The 26820-nt window shown below is 46.3% G+C and overlaps 1 protein-coding gene across 1 annotated transcript in view; it reads right to left on the bottom strand.

The window, feature by feature from the left end:
* Window positions 1-26820, bottom strand: part of HSP90B1 (heat shock protein 90 beta family member 1) — a 123071-nt gene that overhangs the window by 56073 nt on the left and 40178 nt on the right. Inside the window, exons 8-9 of the mRNA XM_033951745.1 lie at window positions 19769-19885; window positions 57-194 (exon numbers count right to left, since the gene is read on the bottom strand). Coding sequence (XP_033807636.1) covers window positions 57-194; window positions 19769-19885 — 255 coding nt within the window. The remainder of the gene's footprint in view (window positions 1-56; window positions 195-19768; window positions 19886-26820) is intronic.

The raw sequence follows: 26820 nt of genomic DNA, 5'->3' as shown, positions 1-26820 counted from the left end.
ACAGGAGATCATTTATTCTTATCAATACATTTTTGCATAAAAGGTATTTCTTCTACCTTAATAAAGTCGCTCTTTTTTGATCCATATTCATCAAAAAGACCACGTGGAGCAGAAGTAGGAATAAACAGAATAGACTTAAATGTGACTTCTCCCTCAGCAGTGAAGTGGATGTATGACATGGGATCATCATGTTCCTATGGAAAGAAAGCTACCATTAACAACGTTAGAGTTAAAATCTATTGGTGGCTACCTTGTCCTGTTTGTCCATACAGAAAGTTAACTGAAGTGCTAAGAATGGCCCCTCTAAAAGCCTAGAAAACGTTCCTGAACATGTGTTAGCCATCTCCCTTACTGCCCCACCTGCCCATTTAAGTCTGTTTTCATCTGCCTAGCCAGATGACATCCATTTGCTTTCCTGCTTTAGGTATATTCTTTTGTCAAATTTGTTCTATTCTAGTCCTCTAATGTGGATCATGGAGAACTCCTTGCAGCAGTACATGGAGAACTTCTTGCAGCAGTACTTCCACAAGCTCCCTTTTACCCAGAATAGGCAGCATACCAGATATCTAGCCTTCAGCAATGGTAACTGATTTATGGGCCTCATAAGCAGTGCAGTCTTCTAATCGGAAATGGTAGCAATTTCAGATGTGCTCCTCATATGCATTCACAAAAAGAATTGCATAAATAAGCAATGGCTGATTATGCACACAGGTCAGATATTGTACTGGAAATTGTAGTAATTTCTTTGTGACCTATTCTTGAAGTATTGAATTTTTACAAGTTAAGTCCCTCTTTATTTTGTGAGGTTTGGGAAACTATATAAAAAAAAAAATTTAAAATACAACCCAACACAAAACATTTAACTCATGAAGTTCACTGGGAACAAGAAATGCATGCTCTAACACTGATATCAGTGAAGGATGTACTTTATCTGGTATTTTTCTTTCCTGGATTCCTGCCAGACCATTTAGATATGGGGTTTCAGTCAGTCTACTAGTATATGGATATAGAACAACTTTAACCAGCAACATTGACATTACTACTACAGCTTAACAGTATACTAAAGTTGAACAGAGTTTAACCAAATGTGACCACCACACCTAGAACTGAGAAAGTTTTTAAATTTTAAACAAACCCCCTCCCTTACCACCATGCTCTCATATTAAAGGAAAGATTGGTTTGATACCTTTGTTCCTGAGCTTCTATCCCCCCTACCATATTATCTGTGAATTCTACACTTGACTAGCAGGAAAAGGAAGGAAAAATTACCCAATTTAACTTCCTTTCCTTGATCTCTGCTTGATTGATATGAAATTCTGAAACTACTTTAGGTAAAAATTTGGGATGAGTACGGAGGACCACCTTATGATGGAAAACTGTGAAAAGTGGGTCTGCCACTAGAACTTGGAGCTCACTGACTCGTCTAGCAGAGGTGAAAACAAAGAGAAATACCACTTTCCAAGCAAGATATTTAAGATGAGCCGAATCTATTGGTTCGAATGGAGGCTTCATCAATTGAGTAAGAACGAGATTGAGGTCCCAAACCACTTGAGGCAGCTTAAGAGTTGGGATGACATTGAAAAGTCCTTTCATAAATCTGGAAACCACAGGATGAGCAGAGAGTTTTCCCTTCAATAGGCTAGTGAAAAACAGCAATAGCATTTAGGTGGACTCTAATAGATGTGGATGTGAGGCCAGAGTAGATATTTATCCCCAACAAGTCCTGTCGGACATTACCTACTAAAAAGCAATGTTACTTACCGTAATAGTTGTTATCCAGGGACAGCAGTCAGCTATTCTCACTAGTGGGTGATGTCATCCGACAGAGCCCTGATACGGACGTCTCACAAGCATACTTGCTCGCAGAAACTCAGAAGTTTTGAGATGCCCGCACTGCGCATGCGCCAGTGCCTTCCCGCCCGATGGTCCAGGCGTGTCTCCTCAGTTCAGGTAGCTAGCAGAGAAGCCAACCCAGGGGAGGTAGGTGGGACGTGAGAATAGCTGCCTGCTATCCCTGGATAACTGTTACGGTAAGTAACATTGCTTTATCCCAGGACAAGCAGGCAGGTATTCTCACTAGTGGGTGATCTCCAAGCTAACCTCAATGGGATGGTGGGAGAGTTGGCAACTTAGGAGAATAAACTTTGTAACACTGTTTGGCCAAACTGTCCATCCCTTCTGGAGAAAGTATCCAGACAATGAGAGGTGAATGTATGAACTGAGGCCAAGTGGCAGCCTTACAAATCTCCTCAATCAGTATCGATCTGAGGAAGGCTACAGAGGCCGCCATAGCTCTGACCTTATGGGCTGTGACCTTACAGGGAAGGGGTAATCCAGCCTGGGCATAGCAGAAAGAGATGCAAGCCGCCATCCAGTTGGAGATGGTACGCTTCGAGACAGGGCGTCCCAACTTGTTCGGATCAAAGGAGACGAAAAGTTGAGAAGCAGTTCTGTGTGGTTTGGTGCGAACCAGGTAGAAAGCCAAAGCACGTTTACAGTCCAGAGTGTGAAGAGCTGATTCTCCAGGATGAGAATGAGGCTTTGGAAAAAAAAAACACAGGAAGAACTATGGATTGGTTGAGATGAAATTCAGTGACGACTTTAGGCAGGAATTTCGGATGAGTGCGAAGGACCACCTTGTCATGATGGAATACTGTGACAGGTGGGTCTGCCACTAAGGCCTGAAGCTTACTGACCCTGCGAGCAGAAGTGAGGGCAACCAGAAAAACCACTTTCCAAGAGAGAAACTTCAGCGGAGCCTTGTTGAGAGGCTCGAAAGGAGGTTTCATAAGTTGAGAAAGTACAACGTTGAGATCCCAAACCACTGGAGGAGGTTTGAGAGGAGGATTGACATGGAAAAGTCCTTTCATAAATCTGGAAACCACAGGATGAGCAGAGAGAGGTTTGTAGAGGCTGATGGAAAGCCGCAATAGCACTCAGGTGGACTCGTATAGATGTAGACTTGAGGCCAGACTGAGACAGGTGTAGAAGATAGTCCAATACAGAAGATAGGGAGGCTCGCTGATGCTCCTTATGATGAGAAACACACCAGGAAGAAAATCTAGTCCATTTTTGGGAGTAGCATTGTCGAGTATCAGGCTTCTGGGAAGCCTCCAATACATCCCTCACCGCCTGGGAAAACTGGTGAGGAGTTACATTGAGAGGAACCAAGCTGTAAGGTGGAGAGACTGCAGGTTGGGATGAAGTAGAGATCCCTGATGCTGAGTAAGCAGCGAAGGAAACACAGGAAGAAGGAATGGCTCCCTTCTGCTGAGTTGAAGTAGAAGGGCGTACCAAGGTTGTCTGGGCCACCAAGGAGCTATCAGAATCATGGTGGCACGGTCGGATTTCAGCTTGACTAGAGTCTTTTGAATGAGTGGAAATGGAGGAAACGCATACAGAAAGCAATTCCCCCAATCCAGCAGAAAGGCATCTGCCTCGAGACGATAAGGAGTGTAGATCCTGGAGCAAAATTGAGGCAGCTTGAAGTTGTGGGGAGCCACAAAGAGGTCTATCTGAGGCGCTCCCCACTGAGCAAAGATCTGATGAAGGGACGTGGAATGGAGGGTCCATTCGTGGGGCTGGAGTAGACGACTCAAGTTGTCTGCCAAGACATTGTCCTTCCCCTGAATGTAGACAGCTTTGAGGAAGGCGTTGTGGCAAACCCCACAATCCCAGACTCTGAGAGCTTCCTGGCAGAGGGAGGCCGAGCCCGTGCCCCCCTGCTTGTTGACATAATACATGGCGACCTGATTGTCTGTGCGAATGAGGACCACCATGTCGTGAAGCAGATGTTGAAAAGCCTGAAGAGCATTGAAGATGGCTCTGAGCTCCAGAAGATTGATTTGATGGAGTCTTTCCGCACTGGTCCAGAATCCCTGAGTGCGAAGCCCATCCAGATGAGCTCCCCATGCATAGGTCGAGGAATTGGTTGTGAGAACCTTCTGGTGGGGGGGGGTGGGGGGAGGGAGTGTGAAACAGCAAACCTCTGGAGAGATTCGAAAAGGTCATCCACCAAAGTAGAGACTGCTGAAGAGCAGGGGTGACAATGATGTGCTGAGTCAGAGGATCCGACACCTGTGTCCATTGAGAAGCCAGAGTCCACTGAGGAATCCTGAGGTGAAGTCTGGCAAAAGGCGTCACATGAACTGTAGAGGCCATGTGGCTTAGAACCATCATGTGTCTCGCCGAGATGGACGGGCGAGAAGATACAGACTGGTAGAGATGAAGAGCCTCCATGCGCTGAGGGGGAAGGAATGCTCGGAGGTGAACAGTATCCAGAACCGCCCTGATGAAGGGGAGAGACTGGGTAGGCTGTAGATGAGATTTGGAAAAGTTGATCTCGAAGCCCAAACTCTGCAGGAACCAAATAGTGGTTAGAGTCGCCGAGATGACTCCTGGAGCCGAGGCGGTCTTGATGAGCCAGTCGTCGAGGTAGGGAAATACCTGAAGACCCTGGTTCCGGAGTGCAGCGGCCACTACTACCAGACACTTCGTGAAGACTCTGGGAGACGAGACAGGCCGAATGGAAGCACTCGATACTGCAGATGTAGATGTCCCACCCGAAATCTGAGGAACTTGCGAGAGGCCGGATGAATGGGAATGTGAGTGTAGGCCTCCTTGAGATCCAGAGAGCATAACCAGTCGTTTTGCTCGAGGAGGGGGTAGAGAGAAACAAGGGTCAGCATGCGAAATCTCTCCTTGACCAGGAACTTGTTGAGGATCCTGAGGTCCAGAATGGGACACAGATCGCCCATTTACTTCGGAACAAGGAAGTATCGGGAGTAAAACCCCCGGTTGTGTTGGTCCACAGGGACCGGCTCGACGGCTCGAAGCCGGAGCAAAGCCTGAGCTTCCTGAAGAAGAAGGGCAGTCTGGGTCAAGTTGGAAGGATACTCTCTTGGAGGGTGGTCCGGGGGGACCCGATGGAACTGAAGAGAGTACCCTTCCCTGATGATGGTAAGGACCCAGAGGTCGGTGGTGATAGCTGCCCATCGATGATAAAAATGATGGAGGCGACCCCTAATGGGAAAAACAGGGGAAGGCAGAACGAGATCGGTTATGCTCCCTAAGAGAGAGTCAAAAAGGCTGAGGAGCCTTGGGGACAGTAGAAGGCTGAGGTTTTTGTTGAGCCTTCTGAGGAGGCTGTCTCTTTGCTGGTTGTCTCGCAGCCGGAGCCTGCCTTGGAGTATAACGCTGTTGATAGATCAAAGGCAGCCTAGAAGGTCGAGACTGTGTCGGCTTAGGCTTGGGCCGAAGAATGGACTGAAAAGATTTCTCATGGTCAGACAGTTTCTTCATCACGGTCTCGATGGATTCGTCAAATAAATCCGCCCCTGCACAAGGAACGTTGGCAAGTCTGTCCTGGAGGTTCGGGTCCATGTCAATGGTCCGAAGCCATGCCAATCGACGCATAGCCACAGAACAGGCGGCAGCTCGTGCTGAAAGCTCGAAGGCATCGTAGGAGGATTGCATCAACTGTAGGCGAAGCTGGGACAGCGAGGCAACCACTTCCTCAAATAGAAGCGAGCCTGAGACTCGATGTAGGGTGTAAACTTCCGAAGCACAGGCAGGAAGAACGCCAAATAAGTGGCAAAATGAAAAGTATAGTTGAGAACTCTGGAAGCCATCATCGAGTTCTGATATATGCGCCTCCCAAACTTATCCATGGTCCTGCCCTCGTGGCCCGGAGGCACACACCTGGGACGGATGAGACCTCCTGAGGGAGGATTCGACCAGTAGGGATTGATGAGAGTTGAGCCCTCGAATCCCTTGTGATGAACTGTGCGGTACCGGGCATCCAACTTGCCAGGAACAGCAGGAATAGAGTACGGCGTTTCAAAACACCTCATGAACGTTTGGTCGAGGAGCTTGTGTAGAGGCAGACGAAGAGACTCAGCAGGAAGATGAGGCAAATGCATAGTGTCGAGGTATTCCTTGGAGTACCGAGAACTGGAGTCTAAGGTAATGTCCAGGTCATCCGCCATCTGCCGGAGGAAAGATGAAAAGGATAACTGGTCCGCCAGCACAGGCCTGCGAGACCGACTGGACGAAGTTGAGGCCTCGGGATCCACAGAGACCTGCGATCGACAGGGCGAATATGAGCCACAGGGATCCTCGAACTCCGGTCCCAGCGGAGGAAACACATCCGACGAGGAATACATAACCCCGGGAAATTGGACCACAACGAGACCTGAATTTGAAAACTTCATCTACCAAAACTCCTTAACAGCAGAATATAACCTTATCCTAGGAGACCTAAACCTCCACCTAGAAGACCCAAAATCCACACCAGCAAAAAACTGTCTAGCATTTCTCAATGCCTTATCCTTCCAAATCCTAGACCCACAAACCACTCATGAAAAAGGACATCAACTAGACATTGCAGCCTTCATGACCCACCAATCAACCACCCCAGTAATTCAAACACCCAATGGAACCTGGTCCCCATCCCTCTGGTCAGACCACTACACTTACAATTTCAGCATTAACTGGACCAAGAACAAAACCACACCTAAATCCCAAAAAACAACATACACCTCACGCAAACATATCGAGCCAACTGTATTCTGGAAAAAAATAGATGAAACACTCCAGGACTGCGACCCAAAAGACTTCATCTCTCACTGGAATTCTCTAGCCACCAACACCCAGGACGAACTAGCCCCACTACAAACCAAAACTAGAACCAGTAGAAGATCAGACCAATGGTTTGACAATGATCTGCTCCAACTTAAAAGACAATGAAGAATTAGAAAGAAAATGGAGAAAAACAAACCTAGATCAAACGAAAACCGCCTGGAAAAAAACTAACAAACAATATAAAATCCTACTAAAAGACAAGAGAAAAACTCACTACACAAACCTAATAGGCACAGAAACCCAAGATACCAAAAAACTATTCAAAATATTAAAAGACCTAACGGACACCAAACCCTACACGACCACTAACAACAACCCAACCCCCTCAGCCACCCTTCTAGCAGACTATTTCAAGAACAAAATCACTAACGCCAGAGCCACCCTCAACTTTACCCCATCCCACCTAAACGAAATCACAACCCAACCCACGGATAAAGAATCTACTACAGCGGACAGAACATGGTCTCAATTCCCCAACATACAATGGTCCGAATTCAATAAACTCTACAAAAAATACAGCCACGCCTCCTGTGACCTCAACCACTGCCCAGCATATCTCCTTACCACCTCCAGTATAAAATTCCGTACTCTACTTCTGCAATGGATACAAACAACACTCACAGATGGCTTTTTCCCTACTGACTTCAGCGAAATTATCATCACCCCAATTCAAAAAGACCCAAAAGGACCAACAGACCAACCATCCAACTTCAGACCCATTGCCTCTATACCGCTATATGTCAAAATTACAGAAGGCCTAGTAGCCAAACTCCTCACAAACTATCTAGATGACCATAACCTACTCCACCCCATGCAATCAGGATTCAGAACTAACTTCAGCACAGAGACACTCCTGGGCTCCCTTATGGACACAGCCAGACAACACCTCAGCACAGGAAAAAAAATGCTTCTCATACAACTGGACCTAACTGCAGCATTCGACCTAGTTGATCATAACATCCTTCTCCAAATCTTGGATGCAATAGGTATCTCAGATACAGTATATTCTTGGTTTGAAGGCTTCCTAAAATCCAGAACCTACAGAGTAAAATCAAACAAAGAAAAATCAGATCCTTGGTCAAACCCTTGCGGCGTACCACAGGGATCCCCACTATCCCCTACTCTCTTCAACCTATACACTGCCTCTCTCGGGGCATACCTGGATAACCTAGGCATTACCACTTATAGTTATGCGGATGACATCACCATCCTCATACCATATGATCAGCCAAAGACCACCATGACAAACATAATACACCAAACATTAGAAACAGTTATAACCTGGATGAAAGAACACAAACTAAAACTCAACCCAGATAAAACTAAATTCATCCTCCTCGAAAATGACAAAGTCCCAACTATAACCAATTTAGAACTTAACTCAATCAACTATCCAATCCAAACCACCATAAAACTACTAGGAGTGACAATAGACAGATGCTGCACTATGCAACTGCAAATAAATAAAACCATACAGAAATCCTTTGCAATAATGAGAAACCTGAGACAAGTCCGGAAATTCTTTGAAAGATCACAATTCCAGCTCATAGTGCAATCCCTAATCCTAGGATTGCTAGACTACTGCAACATCCTCTACCTCCCCTGCCCTGCCACGATGACCAAGCAACTACAAACAATCCAAAACACTGCTCTGAGACTCATCTACTCACTGAGGAAACATGATCATATCACAGAAGCCTACATCAACTCACACTGGCTACCAATCCAAGAAAGAATATTATTTAAATTCTACTGCATGATATTCAAAACCCTAAATGGAAACAGCCCAGCCTACCTAAACAATCGCCTCATCCAAGCAACCTCAACCAGACATAGAAAAACGCACTCCCCTTTCACACCTCCCCCGATCAAGGAAGTAAAACGGTCAAAACAATACGACGGCCTCCTAGCCACTCAAGCTGCAAGAATGGATAACCAAATCTCCAACCTACTGTTAACCACCCCAGACTACAAGATTTTCAGAAAACAAATAAAAACTATACTCTTCAAGAAAGCCCTGAAACAGTCCTAACCACACCCACCCTTAAAACCTCTTACTCTTAACAACACTTTTACCTATCAAATGCTATCTAAAACCCATAATTTCACCATATTCTTACCTCCTAAAGACCTCCACTTCCCTTTGGTAACTCTTTATCCAATGTTTATTACCTTAAAAAATTCTATGTCATCGCTTATTCTACTCCTTTTAATTTGTATGTAATTCCTGTTTTTTAGTTGGAATGTAATCCGCCTTGAACCGCAAGGTAATGGCGGAATAGAAATCACTAATGTAATGTAATGTAATGTAATACCCCATACGAGGCAGCTTCTTCTGCGGTGAGACTGTAGCGTGTTGAGGAGTGCCTCGAAGAATGCCTGGACCGATGCCCCTCCCGGTGCTTGGAAGGGGATCTAGAGCGGCGATGTTTAGAATGGTCCCCAGAAGCCGCCAACGAGTAAATGGGACTCGAGGCAGTAGAGTAGAGGCGGGAGATTTGACGCCTCCCGAGACGCAGTCCAGGCCTGATAAGGAGTGCGGAAGAACTCTTGTGTGTTGCGATGCCCAGGACTTCGATTACTCGAAGAGGGATTCCACACCTCTTCGTCCGGAGGCGTAATGGGCTCTAAAGGGGGCATGTCACTAAAAGAGGCCCGCCTCGAGGGACCAGCCGCCAATCGCCGCTCCTCCTCGCCGAGTAGCTAGAGCTAACGGCGAGGAGGAGGAGGAGGGGCGGTCTGCCCCCCGGAGGCGGAACTGGCTGGTCACCCTGGATCGTGGCTATCAACTTGGGTCCCATGGTGGTCATGAGCTCGACAAACTGAGCCTCCAAAAGGGACCGCAACGAAGCAGACAAGGAGGGAGCCGCACCTAAAGTGGGACCTCCTGAACGGTCTTCGTGCTCCTTCGTGGTCGAGTGCTTTTGCTTGGAAGCCTTCGGCACTTTGAGAACCACTGGTGGAATGGGAGGAGTAGGTACCTGATCCGAGGAGACGGAGAAAGGCACCGGAGCAGAAGGCGGGGTCGAAGCCGGAACAAAAGAAGCCGGCTTCAGGAGACTCGGTGCAGTAGAAGTGGCGGAAGACTTCACCAGAGCAGGCGAAGCGCTGGTCGAAGTCGAAGCTGAGGGCTCCTGAGCAGCTTCCACCTTGAACATCGACTCCCACAAAAAACAGCGACGCTTGAACGCACGTGCTGTGAGAGTGGAACAAGGCCGGCATGATTTCGGGAAATGTTCTGGACCAAGACACTGCAGGCAGCGTCGATGTGGGTCCATCAACGAAATCGCGCGCTGGCATTTGCTGCACTTTTTAAAACCAGTAATTGGCCGGGACATAGGCTGAAAAAGCTCCGCCACAAGATCGAAGGAGCAGGGCCAGAGCCACGCGGCCGACCCGGTCGAATCGCCGGAAGAAGTTTGTTTTTTTTTTTTTAAATAAGAAACCGAAGAAAACAACACATGATAAAGAGTAAAAGAACTCAAAACCGCGGCAATAGAAGGCAGAAAAACGGGTTTTCAATTAGCGCAGAATTGAAGTAGAACTTCTCAGCTCCACGGAAAGAAAAGAACGGAGGAGACATGCCCGGACCATCGGGCGGGAAGGCACTGGCGCATACGCGGTGCGGGCATCTCGAAACTTGAGTTTTTGCAAGCAAGTATGCTTGTGAGACGTCCGTATCGGGGCACTGTTGGATGACATCACCCACTAGTGAGAATACCTGCCTGCTTGTCCTGGGATAATGTACATATTACATTTTCGCTCAGCAAATTGTATTTCTATACTATTGCCTCCTGAGGTCTCTGATCTATTTCCTCTGAATATCTACTTATTGTATTTTGCTGAATATCCAGCACTCTTGATTGTAAACCGCCTAGAAGTCGCAAGATTGTGGCGGTATAGAAGAATAAAGTTATTATAAGTGTAGTAGGTGATCCAAAACTGAAGACAAGGAGGTAGTGTGCAGCTCCTTGTGATGAGTAGTATACCAAGAAAATCTAGTCCATTTTTGGGTGTAACACTGCCTAGTGGATGGCTTCCTGGAAGCCTCTAGAATGTCCTGTACAGATTGAGAGGTACCAAGTTGTTAGGTGTAAAGACTGCAGGTTGGGATGAAGTAGAGACCCTTGACTGTGTAAGTAGAGAAGGAAATACTGGTAGAAGTAGAGGCTCCCTGGTGCTGAGTTAAAGTAGAAGGGAGTACCATGGTTGTCTAGGCCACTGAAAAGTTGTCAGAATCATGGTGGCATGCTCTGTCTGAGTTTGACACGAGTCTTGATCAGAGGGAATGCATAGAGCAGAGGTCTTCAAAGTCCCTTCTTGAGGGCCGCAATAGTCGGATTTCCCTAATGAATATACATTCAAAGCAGTGCATGCACATATATCTCATGCATATTCTTTGGGGAACTCCTGAAAACCGACTGGATTGCAGCCCTCAAGGAGGGACTTTGAAGACCCCTGGCATAGAGAAACTGATTTGCCCAATCCAGAAGGAATGCATCTGCCTCGAGGCGGTGAGGAGAGTATATCCTGGAGCAGAACCGAGACAGCTTGTTGTGGGGGATGTGAAGAGGTCTGATGAGTTCCCCATTGAGCAAAAATGTGATGTAGAGGCAAAGAATCGAGTGTCCATTTGTGAGTTTGTAGAAGACAACTCAATTTGTCCACCAGTTTTGATGCCGTTTAATTTAGACAGCTCTCAGGAAGATGTTGAAGGATTGTCCCAATTCCAATGCTTCAGAGCTTCTTGACAGGAGAGATCCCGTTCCTTCCGGTTTGTTGACATAGTACATGGTAACTTGGTTGTCTGTCTGAATGAGGACTACCTGGTCATGAAGATGCTGCTGAAAAGCTTTGAGTGAAGATCGCTCTGATATGACACTGACGATCCGTGCTGGACGAATGGCCTTGAGTACAAAGACCATCGAGATGCGCCCCCCCAAGTGTAGGTTGAAGGAATCTGTTGAGAATCTTCTGATGTGGAGGCATGTAGAATAGCAAACCTCTAGAAAGATTGGGAGAGAGCATCCACCAGTGGAGAGGCTGTCTCAACAAAGGAGTCACTAATATGTTGAGAGAATGGGTCGCAAGCTTGCTGCCACTGAGATGCCAGGGTCCACTGAGGAATTCTGATGTGAAGTCTGGCAAAAGGAGTCATGTGAACTATAGAGGCCATGTGACCGAGTAGAACCATCATTTGTCTAGCCGAGATTGAGGCGAGGGAAGACACTCGTTGACAAAGGTGAATGAGAGCATCTTGACGTGGTTGAGGCAGGAATGCTCTGAATTGAACAGTGTCCAGTATGGCTCCAATAAACTGCAGAGTTTGGGAGGGATGTAACTGGGACTTTGGGAAATTGATTTTGAACCCAAGACTTTGGAGAAACGTATAGTCTGTTGGGTTGCTATAATAACCTCCTGTTGAGACGATGCTTTGATGAGCCAGTTGTCCAGATCTGGAATGAATTGAAAACCCTGTATCTGCAGTGCTGCAGCCACCACCAGGCATTTTGTGAAGACCCTGGGAGATGAGGCGAGGCTGAAAGGGAGGACTCAGTACTGAAGATGAAGATTCCCCACCTGAAATCTTAGGAATCTGCGAAAGGCTGGATGAATTGGAATACGGAGTATAAGCCTCCCTGATCTAGGGAGCATAACCAATCCCCTTGATCCATCAGGGGTACAGGGTTGGAAGAGAGCATACAAAACTTTGACAAGAAATTTGTTGAGCTGAGGTCCAGGATAGGTCACAAATCCCCCATTTTCTTTGGGACTAGAAAATAACAGGAATAAAAACCCGTGTCAGGTTGGGTCAAGGGGACCTCCGACAGATCAGAGACGAAGAGCCTGAGCCTCCTGAAGAAGGGGAAGTTGCGACATGTTGGAAGGAAATTTTCTTGGAGGGAGATCTGGTGGAATTTGAAGTGAGTAACCCTCAGATGTGAGAACCCAGAGGTCAGATGTAATCTGATCCCACTGTTGGTAAAAGTCATGGCCTACCTCCTATGGGGAGGAGAGAAGTCTGAGGAAGGTGGATGTTATGCTCAGACTTAGATTGTCAAAAAGACTGTGCAGGCTTAGCTGCAGGAGTCTGGGTTTTGACACTGCTGCTGTGGTTGTTTCCTAGGTGGAGACCTGGAGAAAGCCAGAGTAGATTTGTGGATATTGATGTGGAGGCGGCCTATAAGGCCTATAAGGCTTGGAAGCTAGAGGTTTAGCCTTAGGTCAAATCAAAGAGGCAAAGGACTGCTTATGCTCCGAGAGCTCTTAGTGGCAGCCTCAATTGAGTCGTCAAAGAGCTCATTACCTTGACACGGTAAATTGGGTAGACGATCCTGCAAGTTAGGATCCATGTCCACAATGCGTAGCCAAGCCAGACATCACATTGCCACAGCAAAAGCAGTGCCTGAGATGACATTTCATACGCATCATAAGCAGGAAGTGGTTGGAGACGCTGACTCCTGGCAGTTGGTGACTTCCTCCACAAGAAAATGCAGAGGACCTAACTGTCTCTTTTTCCCCCATACAGGACAGCTCAACAACGACACCTCATATCGCCCTGAGGAACAGATATCAGCTGCTACAGGAAGGTCCGGAGAAAGAGCTACAAGTAGTTGTTCAGCAGACGGTTCCAACTCCGGAATCAACAGTACAGCCCATCCCTAAGAAGCGCAGAGTGGTGGTCATCGGAGATTCGCTGCTGAGGGGCACCGAGGGACCAATCTGCAGACCAGACCTACAATCAAGAGAGGTCTGCTGTTTGCCAGGGGCCAGGATCCGGGATGTCACTGCTTGCATTGACAGACTCATCAAGCCCCGAGACCACTTCCCCATGGTTCTAATCCACGTCGGAACCAACGACACCGCAAGGAGCAGCCCGGACAGCATACCTGAAGACTTCAGGGCCCTGGGGGAGAAGCTGAGGAGGATGGATGCGCAGGTAGTCTTCTCCTCGATTCTCCCAGTGAGGGGCAAGGGCAGAGCCAGAGAGGATCGAATACAAAGGGCGAACGACTGGCTGCGAGGATGGTGCAAGGAGATGAACTTCGGGTTTCTGCACCATGGAGAAGCATTGCAAGGACTACAGGGACACGACGGGCTACACCTAACCAGAAGAGGGAAGAATGTCCTTGGACACCGCCTAGCCCGCCTACTCCACAGGGCTTTAAACTAGGTAAGTCGGGGGAGGGTACAGGCACAAACAACATACCAGGCGAACTAAAATGCCAATACATTTATGAGGCTGAGGAAAGTAGACACCGAAATTCTGGGTCAGGGGTGAGTGCACACACTTTTGAGTCGGGAGTAGGGTCACATCATATTTATGGGTCACATTGTAATTCCGGGTCTAGGGGGAGTACACACTGTAGTTCTGGGTATATGGGGAGTACACATTGTGGTTCTGAGCCTCAGGAAAGCACAAATAACACAAACAATGCTAAAGGTGTTCAAATAGCTCAAACAGGAATATCCCCACTGAGACATAACAAAAATATAACATGGAGGGCTATGTACGTCAACGCACACAGTTTAGGAAACAAGATCCTGGAATTGGAAACAGAAATAAGGAATGCCGACCTGGATGTGGTGGCGATATCCGAAACCTGGCTCACAGACTCCCACGGGTGGGACATGGTCATACCGGGTTACAACTTGCTTCGCCAGGACAGAGAGGGTAGGAAGGGAGGGGGTGTAGCATTATATACTAAAGATGACATTAAGGTCACGAGAATCTCAGATGTCCAGTATACTGGGGAATCCCTTTGGGTTAATTTGGCCAGAGGAAAGGACAAATGCTTGTATCTTGGTGTAATTTACAGACCCCCAAGACAACAGGATGACCTGGATATGGAAATAATCGAAGATATAGAAAATATCACCTTGCGTGGGGACACAGTATTGCTAGGTGACTTCAACATGCCTGATGTGGATTGGGTTACACTTACCTCTGCTTCTGGCAGCAGCAGGAGGCTATTAAACTCTATGAAAGGAGCAAGCCTCAGGCAACTGGTGTTGGAACCGACAAGGGATCAGGCAATACTGGACCTGATACTTACCAATGGAGAAAGTGTCACAGAGGTCTCGGTGGGCGACACATTGGCCTCCAGTGACCACAACATGGTATGGTTCAATATCAGGAAAGGTTTCACTAAATCTACTACACTAACCAAAGTCCTCAAATTCAAGGACACAAATTTCAAAGAAATGGGAGACTTCGTTCACCAGGCGCTACAAAGCCAAGAAGAAACCGATAACGTGGAAGACATGTGGTCGACTTTGAAAGCAACCATACAAGAAGCAACAAACCGCTATGTAAAATCAGTAAGTAAACGGCGAAGGAACAATAAGCCACAGTGGTTTACTGCGGAGATCTCAGACCTGATCAAGGAGAAGAAAAAAGCATTCATCTCTTACAAACAATCAGGGAAGCAGGACTCTAGAGCAGACTACCTGGCCAAATCAAAAGCCGTCAAAACAGCAGTCAGGGAGGCTAAATTCCTCATGGAGGAGTCTCTAGCAAAGAACATCCAGAAGGGAGATAAATCCTTCTTCAGGTATATCAGTGATAGAAGAAAAAACTCAGGCGGGATTGTACGTCTTAGGAAACCAGACGGAGACTATGTGGAAAAGGATTCGGAAAAAGCCCAACTATTAAATGAATACTTCTGCTCAGTCTTCACCCGAGAAGCGCCAGGGCTCGGCCCTCAGCTACAGACAAGGGTTGGCTCAGTTGACCCGTTTAGTAACTTTGAGTTTACGCCCAGCAGTGTCTACGGTGAGCTGTCAAAGCTCAAGGTTAACAAAGCAATGGGGCCGGACAACCTGCACCCCAGGGTGCTTAGGGAGCTGAGTGATGTCTTGGCGGAGCCACTGTCCGCACTCTTCAACCTCTCCCTTAGTACAGGCAGCGTCCCGTTGGACTGGAGGACGGCTAACGTCATTCCACTCCACAAGAAAGGCTCAAAGATGGAGACAGCAAACTACAGACCAGTGAGTCTAACATCGATAGTGAGCAAACTAATGGAAACTCTAATCAAACACCAATTAGATAAGATCCTGGATGAGGAGAATCTACGGGATCCCCGACAACATGGATTTACTAAGGGGAGATCCTGCCAATCCAACCTGATCAGCTTCTTTGACTGGGTAACGGGGAAGCTGGATATTGGGGAGTCCCTGGACATCGTGTACCTGGACTTTAGCAAAGCATTCGATAGCGTACCACACCGCAGGTTACTGAGCAAGATGAGTTCTATAGGATTAGGTAACACATTGACGAAATGGGTTGGGAGCTGGCTTGGAGGTAGGCTCCAAAGGGTGGTGGTGAACGGCACCCCCTCCGAAATGACGGAGGTGATTAGTGGAGTACCACAGGGCTCAGTCTTGGGCCCAATCCTATTCAACATCTTTATAAGAGACTTGGCAGAAGGGCTTCGAGGTAAAATAACATTATTCGCCGATGACGCCAAACTGAGTAATGTAGTGGGCAAATGCACAACAGACGAAGATTCAGTGCCCGACAACATGATGCACGACCTACTCCTACTGGAGCGATTGTCTAGGACATGGCAACTCAACTTCAATGCCAAAAAATGCAAAGTTATGCACCTGGGCAGCCAGAATCCATGCAAGTCTTATACCCTTAATGGCGAGATCCTAGCAAAAACGGTAGCAGAACGAGACTTGGGGGTAATCGTCAGTGAGGACATGAAGTCTGCCAATCAAGTGGAGCAGGCTTCGTCCAAGGCAAGACAAATCATGGGCTGCATACGAAGGGGTTTCGTCAGTCGTAAGGCGGAAGTCATTATGCCATTGTATAGATCCATGGTGAGGCCCCACCTGGAATACTGTGTGCAATTCTGGAGGCCGCATTATCGCAAGGATGTGCTGAGACTGGAGTCGGTGCAAAGAATGGCCACCCAGATGGTCTCGGAACTCAAGGATCTACCATACGAAAAACGGCTTGACAAATTACAGCTATACTCGCTCGAGGAGCGCAGAGAGAGGGGGGACATGATCGAGACGTTCAAGTATCTTACGGGCCGCATCGAGGCGGAGGAAGATATCTTCTTTTTCAAGGGTCCCACGACAACAAGAGGGCATCCGTTGAAAATCAGGGGCGGGAAACTACGAGGTGACACCAGGAAATTCTTTTTCACTGAAAGAGTGGTTGATCGCTGGAATAGTCTTCCACTACAGGTGATTAAGGCCAGCAGCGTGCCTGATTTTAAGGCCAAATGGGATCGGCACATGGGATCTATTCACAGGGCAAAGGTAGGGGAGGGACATTAAGGTGGGCAGACTAGATGGGCCGTGGGCCCTTATCTGCCGTCTATTTCTATGTTTCTATGTTCTATTTCTATGTTATTTGTGAGAGGGTCTGAAGTTGCTGAAATGCAGGCAACCGGTGTTCAGCCAGATCAGGAAAGTAGGGCATGGTCTTTATGCAGTACTTCAGATAAGATGGGAACATGGAGTTGTAATTCAAGTTCCTGTTTGCCATCATAGAATTCTGATAGACGGCGTCCAAATTTATCCATCGTCCGTCCCTCTCTGCATGGAGGGACTGCAGTATAAAAGTCTAATCCCACCAAGGTTTAAAGATAATTCCACCATTAAGGATTGGTGAGACAATTGTGGCTGCTCAAACCCTTTACAAGGAACTGTGCATAACGAGATTCCATTTTAGAGGGGTTAGCTGGAATTGAATAAGGAGTTTCAAGATTCCTGAGAAAAGTTTGTTTCAAACAGGATTCATAGGCAGTCTCATAGTATCCTTCGGTGGATGGGGCAATTCCATTTCAGCCAAATATTCAGGAGTATAGACTCAGATTGAAGATCAATCTGAAGAGCCTTACTCAGAGGCCTTTTCTGCAGACTGCTCCATAGGACCAAAGAGCTCCAGGATCTTGGTACATCGCCTCTGGAGAGCTTATTTTTGAAGGTTAGCACAGCGTGGGCATGACTCAGGACAATGTTCAGGCCCCAAGCACTTGATACACCAATGATGGGGATCGGTGAGAAATCGCCCGATTACACTGGCTACACTTAATCCCGGTAAGAGGCCAGGATGTAGAAAAAAAAACCCAAAAAAAGCGTGCTGCACAGCGACTAAAAGAAACAAAGAAAGAAGAAAGCCGCGGTGCAGAAGGCAACTCAAAAATTGGTAGAGCTGAGAAACAGGTGCTTTTTGGCTCCACAGGGTACCTCACAGGAGATGCACGACCTACGTTCGGCGGTGCAGCACTAACTCTTTGATAGTTCTACAAGCAAGTCTGCTTGCGAGGCTGTCTGCTATGGGGCTCCATGGATGACATCATCCACATGTTGAGAATATGCTGTCTGCTTGTCCTGGGATAACAAATCGGGAAATCCCCAAATTTTGTTGAATTCCAGACTTAACTAAAATCTTTCTTGAACTCAAAAACCCTAGATTCACTCCCACTTCATGAAAATCCTTAGGGTTGTTTACAAGAAAAATTTTACCTACATAATATATAAATCTAGACCACAGGTGTCGAAGTCTGTCCTCGAGGGCCGCAATCCAGTCGGGTTTTCAGAATTTCCCCAATGAATATGCATTGAAAGCAGTGCATGCACATAGATCTCATGCATATTCATTGGGGAAATCTTGAAAACCCGACTGGATTGCGGCCCTCGAGGATCGACTTTGACACCCCTGATCTAGACTATAAAGTAAGCAATAAATGTATCTTTTTTAGTGAGAAAAGCTATGACCTTTAAAAGCACATGAAGAAAAGCTGGCATGGCAAGGAGAGGAGCCACTGAAGGTAGGATTCTCTGCACATGCCCAGTAAGCCTAAAAAGCTTACTATTGCTAGGGAGAGAGCACCAACACAGGCTTAGTCTGAGGACTTCAGCAAGTGTGCCTGTGTCTCCCCTGCTTGTCTCTGGAGAAACAAACCATGCACATATACTAACAAGGTCAAAATCTTGCAGGCCTTTGAAATCAACTCCAGTTACCTGGTTATAGTGCTGCATAGGCGAGACGCATTGGGGGCTTGGAGGCACAGTGGTTGCAGTATATCTTCGTCTTTACTGTGCTGTATGAAAATGGAATTCTTTTCTAGACTGAATGTTTTATTGTACTTTACTTTAACGGCTTTCCTAAAGCAGATAACCAAATACTGTACAATAAGCCTTGTATCTAGACAATGATATGCACACTTTTCTGCACACCTAGACCAGAGGCCAACAAGGATATTTAACAGTAGCCCACACTAACGGGTAGTGTAATGATCCCCTATTTGAGTTCCTGACCTCTTCATTTAAATCTTCCAATGGGAAGAGCCAGATTAATCCTTATCTCTAAGCCTAGGCTTCTTAGGGGCTGGTACACTGGCAAAACAAAAAAAACAAACAAACAAAAAAGGCATGCTAGCTCATATAGGGAGCCCACTGGCTTTTACATAGCACAAATATCCTTATGCATGAGACCTAACCGGAGGGGGGGGAGGGAGAAGGACCTAGCTAGAGTTAAGGAAACCCTGCCCCAAGCCCCACTGCAAAGCAGCCCAAGAATAGGAGCAATGCATCTTCAGGAAGAAGAAATGAGCTCAGATTCAAGATGGATAACAGTCTCACCAGCACAAAGTCCACTGTGGAGGCAGCAGCCATGTGATCCCTTCTTCTGCATCTAGGACAAGACTAGCCATTGCTTTATTCTGGGATCTTTACAACTATCAGCCTCTTTTACAAAGCCACGCTAGTGGCTGCCGCGCTGCAACAGCCCTGAAGCCCATAGAGATTTAAAGGGCTTCAGGGCCGCTAGCACAGCTTTGTAAAAGAGGCTTTATGTTAATGATATTTGAAGATACAAGTTTACTATGCTGCTCAGGCACTGGCTTTCACCTACTCCAGCTTACTTGCTACAAAACTCTACAGCAGCATCAGCACTGTGTTCTTACATACCAGTGACTACAACTCCCCAAGTCTGCTCTCCAGCTTGAAATTACATCCCCTTTCATTGTTAACTTATAACCTATAGGACAGGAAGGGGGGGGAGGCTTGAATTGGCCTAGTAAGGCAACTAGAAGTTGTCAGCCCATCCCCAGGAACCCATATGAAACAAAGTTGTCTTGCTTTTATCAGTAGATAGTTTTACCTTTGAAAATGATTTGTAAAAGGCTTTATATTCATTTTCTTCTACTTCTTTAGATGGTCTCTGCCAAATTGGTTTGATGTCATTCATAAGCTCCCAATCCCACACAGTCTTCTCAACCTGTACATAATGAATACATTTTAGTACATGCTTTAGCTGCTGTTTACAGTTCAAGATCCTCCTAGATCAGAGATGTCATTTCTGACTCACAATAGAAAACAAATATATGAACCCACAAAACGTTTTACAGGTTAGTGGCTTTTTTCCTTGTATTTAACTATGGGATTCACATGTGCTCCAAACTCATCTGCAAACCATAGCTAAATAGCACCAGAATTTTGAAGTCATTTCCTACTGTGAGAATATAAGAAAAATACGAGGGGGTGCTGAAAAATCTGGCCCAAAGAAGGGATTGATGGAGACATGAAGTTTACAAGTTATTCCACAAATTCACCCCAAGTTTAACACTTAGCATGTCTGAAATTTCTGCAACCTTTCCCAAAAAAGCAAACAAGACACAAAACAACCCAACCCACCCACTGTCTGGATACTGAATTACTGCTCCTCTGCATCAGCCTCTAATCACTTGAAAATTGTTACCCTTTCACAAACTTCTTAAGTCTGGAAACAGAAAAGTCAGATGGAGGATGATCTGGTAAATAAGGTGGACGGTCTGTGCCCTGAAATCCCAAACTGCGTCAAAACATCCATTGTTTTGTCAGCCTTGTGAGCAGATGTATTGTCTTGCAAATGTATTGTCTTGCAAAAAAAACTTTCTACAGTTTCTTTCCATGCCTTCTTTAAATTAGTACTGTACAGTAGTATTCTACATTAACTGTTTGGCCCCTTGGAAGATAGTCATTTCAACATTTTCTGATCACAAAACAACTGTGGCCATGACCTTTCCTGCTGACTTTTGGACCTTGAATTTCCTTGGCCTTTGAGAACCTGTGTGCCATCATTGCATGGACTGTTGTCTCAGATAAGTGATGTAACCATGCTTCAACAATAGCCATTTCAGGAAGTTGGCACCAGCTTGCTGAAAATGTTGCAAAATCAGTGATGTCATTTCTGGTCAGCATTCAAACACTTAGCTGACAGCTTCTGCATACCCAGCTGCTCATTGATTATACACCCAAACCATTCCCTGGATATCTGTAGTGTCTCAGCAAATTTTTTTAGCTGATATTCACCATCTCCCAAAATCAGGTCATGGTCAACAATTTCAGGAGTTGACACGGTTTGAGACCTCTCAGACCTTACTGCAACTTCAGTCTTCAAATCCACACAAAGTTTGCATACCATAATGGGTATGTCACTCAATGTTTCCATCATACATTCATGGATTTCCTTTGGTGTTTCCTTCTGCAGGAATAGGAACTTCATGACGGCTCAGTTTCACAGTTAAATTCTACACTTTGATATGGTTCAATCAATGACCTGAAAATGCAAATTGGAACTTTCCAAAATAAGACTTCAGCTACAGTGGCAAAATGCTCAGAATTTAGAAGTTGGTGGGCTGAACTTTTCAGCACCCCCTAGTAGTGAAAACCTGTTTGGAGATGAATTAGCATATACCTCATTTCCATTCCTTGGCTCCTGTTAGACCAGTTCAACAAGCAGGTTCTCTCCCTGTCAGCAGATAAAACTAGAACTTTCCAGCGACAACATAACTGGTAAGGAGTACGACACTTAAGGCACTTTAGTATATTTTAAGACTAAATATCACCTGAACCCACCCCAACAAAACAAGGACAAACACCCAAACCTCCAGATGAGTAAATATAGTACCCTTCTCCCAGGAAAGCAATCCTGGCAGGACCAGGATCTCCCATCCAGGGAGCTCAAAAGCACATACCCATCTCCAAAGTGGAAGAAAAACTTGTAGTTCTGCATAAGAAAGGGAGCTGTGGGCTCTCTCGGGAGTGTCCTGGAATTGATCTAGCAGGATTCAAGAAATAACTCAGGCAGGAGCAATTTGTTTAAAATCCTGCTCAACTAATCCAGACAAATGGGAAACACTCAAGCTTTACCTTAAGGCAGAAGAAAGCTGTCCTAAGGTCCCCTGCCCCATAGGCCAAGTCCACTCTAGCATCCAAACGCCAAATGTTTCCAGTTCCAGCTAGATGGCTGCAGGAGGGATGCCCACTCCCTCCTGCTACTGGATGCCCCCCGCCCCTATGAACCACCCCCATACTTGAAAGATAGATGATGGCAGAAAGGAAGCCCAGTCCCTCCTGCTCACAGGTTTGCCACTCCCAAGATGGTGGGTCTTCCCCTTCCTGGTTCATCCTGGGATGCATGGGGAGGAGCCTAAGGCCTGTCCCAGGGGTCAGCATCCCTGGGAAGAGGACAAAGATCCCCAACAAAATCAGTGGAAGGGGTGAGGAATACTATGTCCCCTCTTGTAGTCCAGTGAGACTTAGGACAGTGATCAGCAACACAGGTCATGTCAAGATCTTTCTTAAAAAGAAAGAGACCTTTGAAAGGGAGCTTATGTTCAAATCTTTTTATTGTGAACGTGAAAAGAACAGAGACAGTGGCTCAAAAAGGTGGGGGCATTGCCATATACGTCAAAGAGGGAATTGAATCTACTGGAGATAACATGCCACAACTGACGGATAAGTTAAGTCTCCATGGGTCAAAATTCCGGGAACAAATGGCCTGGAAACAAAGATCGGCATCTACTACCAACCCCCAGGGCAGTCTGAACAAGTTGACAGAGAATGACAAGATGAGATTAAATGCAACTGCAAGGGAGGCAATGCAGTTATGAGCGACTTCAACTATCCGGGAATAGACTGGAACCTAGGCACCTCTGGCTGTGTTAAAGAGACCAAGTTCTTGGATGCTGTAGGCGATTGCTTCCTGGAACAACTTGTCAAGGAAAATACAATTCTGGACTTAATTCTTTTTCTTTCCTTTATTTATTGGATTATTCATTACAATATCTTTGTAACAAACATACATGAATGAACACAAAAAATACAAAATGTAAATTCCCAAACGGGAATTAACATAATATAAGGAAACTAATTCAACCGTATCCTAGTCCACATTAAAGCTGATCGCCAGTACAAATAAAACATCAAAGCAAATCTTTCTATCTACTATCTAGGAACAGGCAAATGGCTATTATATGTATTATACATCATCCTCCAAAAGTGAACTAAGTATAAGGAATTAAACTTTCAACAAAGGTTTCTCTTTAATAAAATCTTCCACCTGGGCTGGATCAAAAAACACATATCTATCATTTCCATATGATATCAGGCATTTACATGGAAATTTTAAGAAGAAAGTAGCTCCGACTGCCAGAACCTTAGGCTTTAGCTGAAGGAACTGTTTCCTCTTAAACTGGGTTTGTCTAGAGACATCTGGAAAAATTATCACCCGTTGACCACAAAACATCTCTTGCTTTTTCAGGAAATATAATTTCAAAATATCTTGTTTCTCAAGTTCTGTCTTGAAGGTCACGAGAAGAGTTGCTCGTTTCTCAATTATGTCTTTAGATGACTCCAAAAACTGTGATACATTCAAACTCTCAGGTGATACTATTCTATCCATTCCACCTTCCTCTACCTTTTCTTTGGAATCTCTTGAAATGTAATATAAATTATCGACCTCAAGGGTCTCCACTTTGTTATAATGTAATATCTCCCTCAAATACATTTTCAAGAGTTCCATTGAAGAAAGGTAATGTGTGGTAGGAAAATTTAACAGACGAAGATTCTTAACTCTAATAGCATTTTCCATTTTCTCTAATTTAGCATGCAACATCATACTATCCTTTATATTAGAAACAGCACTAGCTTGTAAATTACCTACTGCCTGATCTAACTTTTCAACCTTTACAGCTGTTTCTCCAATTTTATTATTTTGTTCTTTAATTTTCACAGTTACATCAGATGAAAATTGACATAAGTTCAAAACGGTTTTTTGTAAAGATGACTCTATTCTGTTAATACTAAGCCAAACATCATTTAGAGTGATCACTTTATCCCTGGGGAGAACATCCGAGCTTTGCCCAGTAATCATCTGCACTGGGGTTAGTTCTTTAGTTTGCCCCAGGGACTGTCCTGAAACCTCCAGACCAGATAATGACAATGATTGAGGGGAAGAAGAAATTATTCCTTCCTTGAAAGGGGAAGGAGATTCTTCTAACCGTGAGGAATATGATGGTTGAGGAGGTGGTGTTGGTTCCCCAGAAGATAAGGAGACAGCTTGAATATTAAAAGTTACCTGTTCCTCAACAGAAGGCAAGATAGGAACCACAAGATGGCGATCCATCGGGCCTGTTGTTGCAGCAGATGGTATTGCTTTAGCTTTCCTCTTGCCCATGCTGAAGAATCGGTAGTCCTGCTCCCTGCTCCTCTTAGGCTCCGAAGGGGCTCAAAAGGGGCAAGCCCCTTTAGCCACGCCCCTTCAGCTCGCGACCCGGGGCTCGCAACCGCGGGCTGCGTACCGCGGCTGTTCGAACGTTTAAGGCTCCTTCTCCAAGGACCCTCTCAGCTGGCTGGGTCGGGCAGCAGCGGGACTGCCTGTCCCGATGTTGAAAGTGCAAACAAGCACTAGCGACAGGCTCCCTCTCTGCTCTCCGGCGTTTTTAAGGCTCCTTCTCCAAGGACCCTCTCAGCTGGCTGGGTCGGGCAGCAGCGGGACTGCCTGTCCCGATGTTGAAAGTGCAAACAAGCACTAGCGACAGGCTCCCTCTCTGCTCTCCGGCGTTTTTAAGGCTCCTTCTCCAAGGACCCTCTCAGCTGGCTGGGTCGGGCAGCAGCGGGACTGCCTGTCCCGATGTTGAAAGTGCAAACAAGCACTAGCGACAGGCTCCCTCTCTGCTCTCCGGCGTTTTTAAGGCTCCTTCTCCAAGGACCCTCTCAGCTGGCTGGGTCGGGCAGCAGCGGGACTGCCTGTCCCGATGTTGAAAGTGCAAACAAGCACTAGCGACAGGCTCCCTCTCTGCTCTCCGGCGTTTTTAAGGCTCCTTCTCCAAGGACCCTCTCAGCTGGCTGGGTCGGGCAGCAGCGGGACTGCCTGTCCCGATGTTGAAAGTGCAAACAAGCACTAGCGACAGGCTCCCTCTCTGCTCTCCGGCGTTTTTAAGGCTCCTTCTCCAAGGACCCTCTCAGCTGGCTGGGTCGGGCAGCAGCGGGACTGCCTGTCCCGATGTTGAAAGTGCAAACAAGCACTAGCGACAGGCTCCCTCTCTGCTCTCCGGCGTTTTTAAGGCTCCTTCTCCAAGGACCCTCTCAGCTGGCTGGGTCGGGCAGCAGCGGGACTGCCTGTCCCGATGTTGAAAGTGCAAACAAGCACTAGCGACAGCTGGACTTAATTCTAAATGGCCTGCAAGGAACGGCGCAAGATGTAGAAGTAGAAGAGACACTGGGAAACAGCGATCACCATATGATCCGCTTCGATCTGGATACAGGGGAGAAACATCGGTCCAAAACGATAGCCACGGCACTGAACTTCTGAAAAGGGAATTACGAAAGGATGAGACTCATGGCAGGGAAGAAGATTAAGAGGATAAGCACTGTAAGAACGCTAGAGCAAGTTTGGTCCTTTAAGGACAGTCACCGAGGTACAAAATCTATATATACCGCGTAACAAGGGATCAAAGAGGAAAAACAAAGAACCGGCGTGGCTCACTGTAGAGGTGAAGGAAGTGATCAGAGACAAGAAAACTGTTTAAGTAATGGAAAAGGTCAAAAACGGACAAAAACTGGAATAAGCACAATCAACGCAAGTGAAATAAGGCGGTAAAAAAAGGGGCCAATAGAGACTACGAGGAAAAAAAATAGCCAAGTAGGTGAAGAACTTCAAGCCGTTCTTTATATTAAGGGGAAACGAATCGAGGGTGAAACTCACGTGGATTGAAAACTGGCTGGAGCATAGGAAACAGAGAGTGGGGGTAAATGGACAATACTTGGACTGAAAGAGTGTCACCAGTGGGGTGCTGCAGGGCTAGGTGTTTGGACCCGTGCTCTTCAACATCTTTAAACGATCTGTACATTGGTACAACAAAGCAAGGTGATTAAATTTGCTGACTATATGAAGTTATTCAGAGTAGTGAAGACACAGGGGGATTGTGAATAACAATTTTTTTGGATCAACTCATGTGGAGTCCCGCAGGGCTCTCCCCTTTCCCCCACTCTGTTCAACATCTACCTTGCCTCACTGGGGAACTTACTTCAAAACTTAAAGGTTAAATTCTACATCTATACAGATATCACCATTGTTATTCCCATTACCATTCTGACCTCCAAGACTAAGATTCATCTATCATCCATTCTAAAGGAAATCGAACTATGGATGACCAACTTCAAATTGAAGCTCACCAGACAACTAAATTTTTCCTTGCTACCCCCAATGACAAAATCAGCGACCCATCGATCTCCTTGAATGGTCAGGTCTTCCCTATTGACCACTCCATTAAAAGCCTAGGAGTCACCCTGGACCGCCACCTCACTCTAAATGCTCACAGATTAGTCAAAAAAGCAATGTTACTTACCGTAACAGTTGTTATCCAGGGACAACAGGCAGCTATTCTCACTAGTGGGTGATGTCATCTGACAGAGCCCCGATACGGACGTCTCACAAGCATGTCTTGCTTGAAGAAACTCAGAAGTTTCGAGATGCCTGCACCGCACATGCGCCAGTGCCTTCCCGCCCGATGGTCCGGGCGTGTTTCCTCAGTTCAGGTAGCTAGCAGAGAAGCCAACCCAGGGGAGGTGGGTGGGACGCGAGAATAGCTGCCTGCTGTCCCTGGATAACAACTGTTACGGTAAGTAACATTGCTTTATCCCAGGACAAGCAGGCAGGTATTCTCACTAGTGGGTGACCTCCAAGCTAACCTCAATGGGATGGTGGGAGAGTTGGCAACTTAGAAGAACAAATTTTGTAACACTGTTTGGCCAAACTGTCCATCCCTTCTGGAGAAAGTATCCAGACAATAATGAGAGAGGTGACTGTATGAACCGAGGACCAAGTGGCAGCCTTACAAATCTCCTCAATCGGTGTCGATCTGAGGAAGGCTACAGAGGAAGGCTACA

This window comes from Geotrypetes seraphini, chromosome 7 (assembly GCF_902459505.1).
Source record: "Geotrypetes seraphini chromosome 7, aGeoSer1.1, whole genome shotgun sequence".
Lineage (NCBI taxonomy): Eukaryota > Metazoa > Chordata > Amphibia > Gymnophiona > Dermophiidae > Geotrypetes > Geotrypetes seraphini.
The sequence above is the reverse complement of the archived record's forward strand: the minus strand, read 5'-3'. Positions and strand labels throughout refer to the sequence as shown.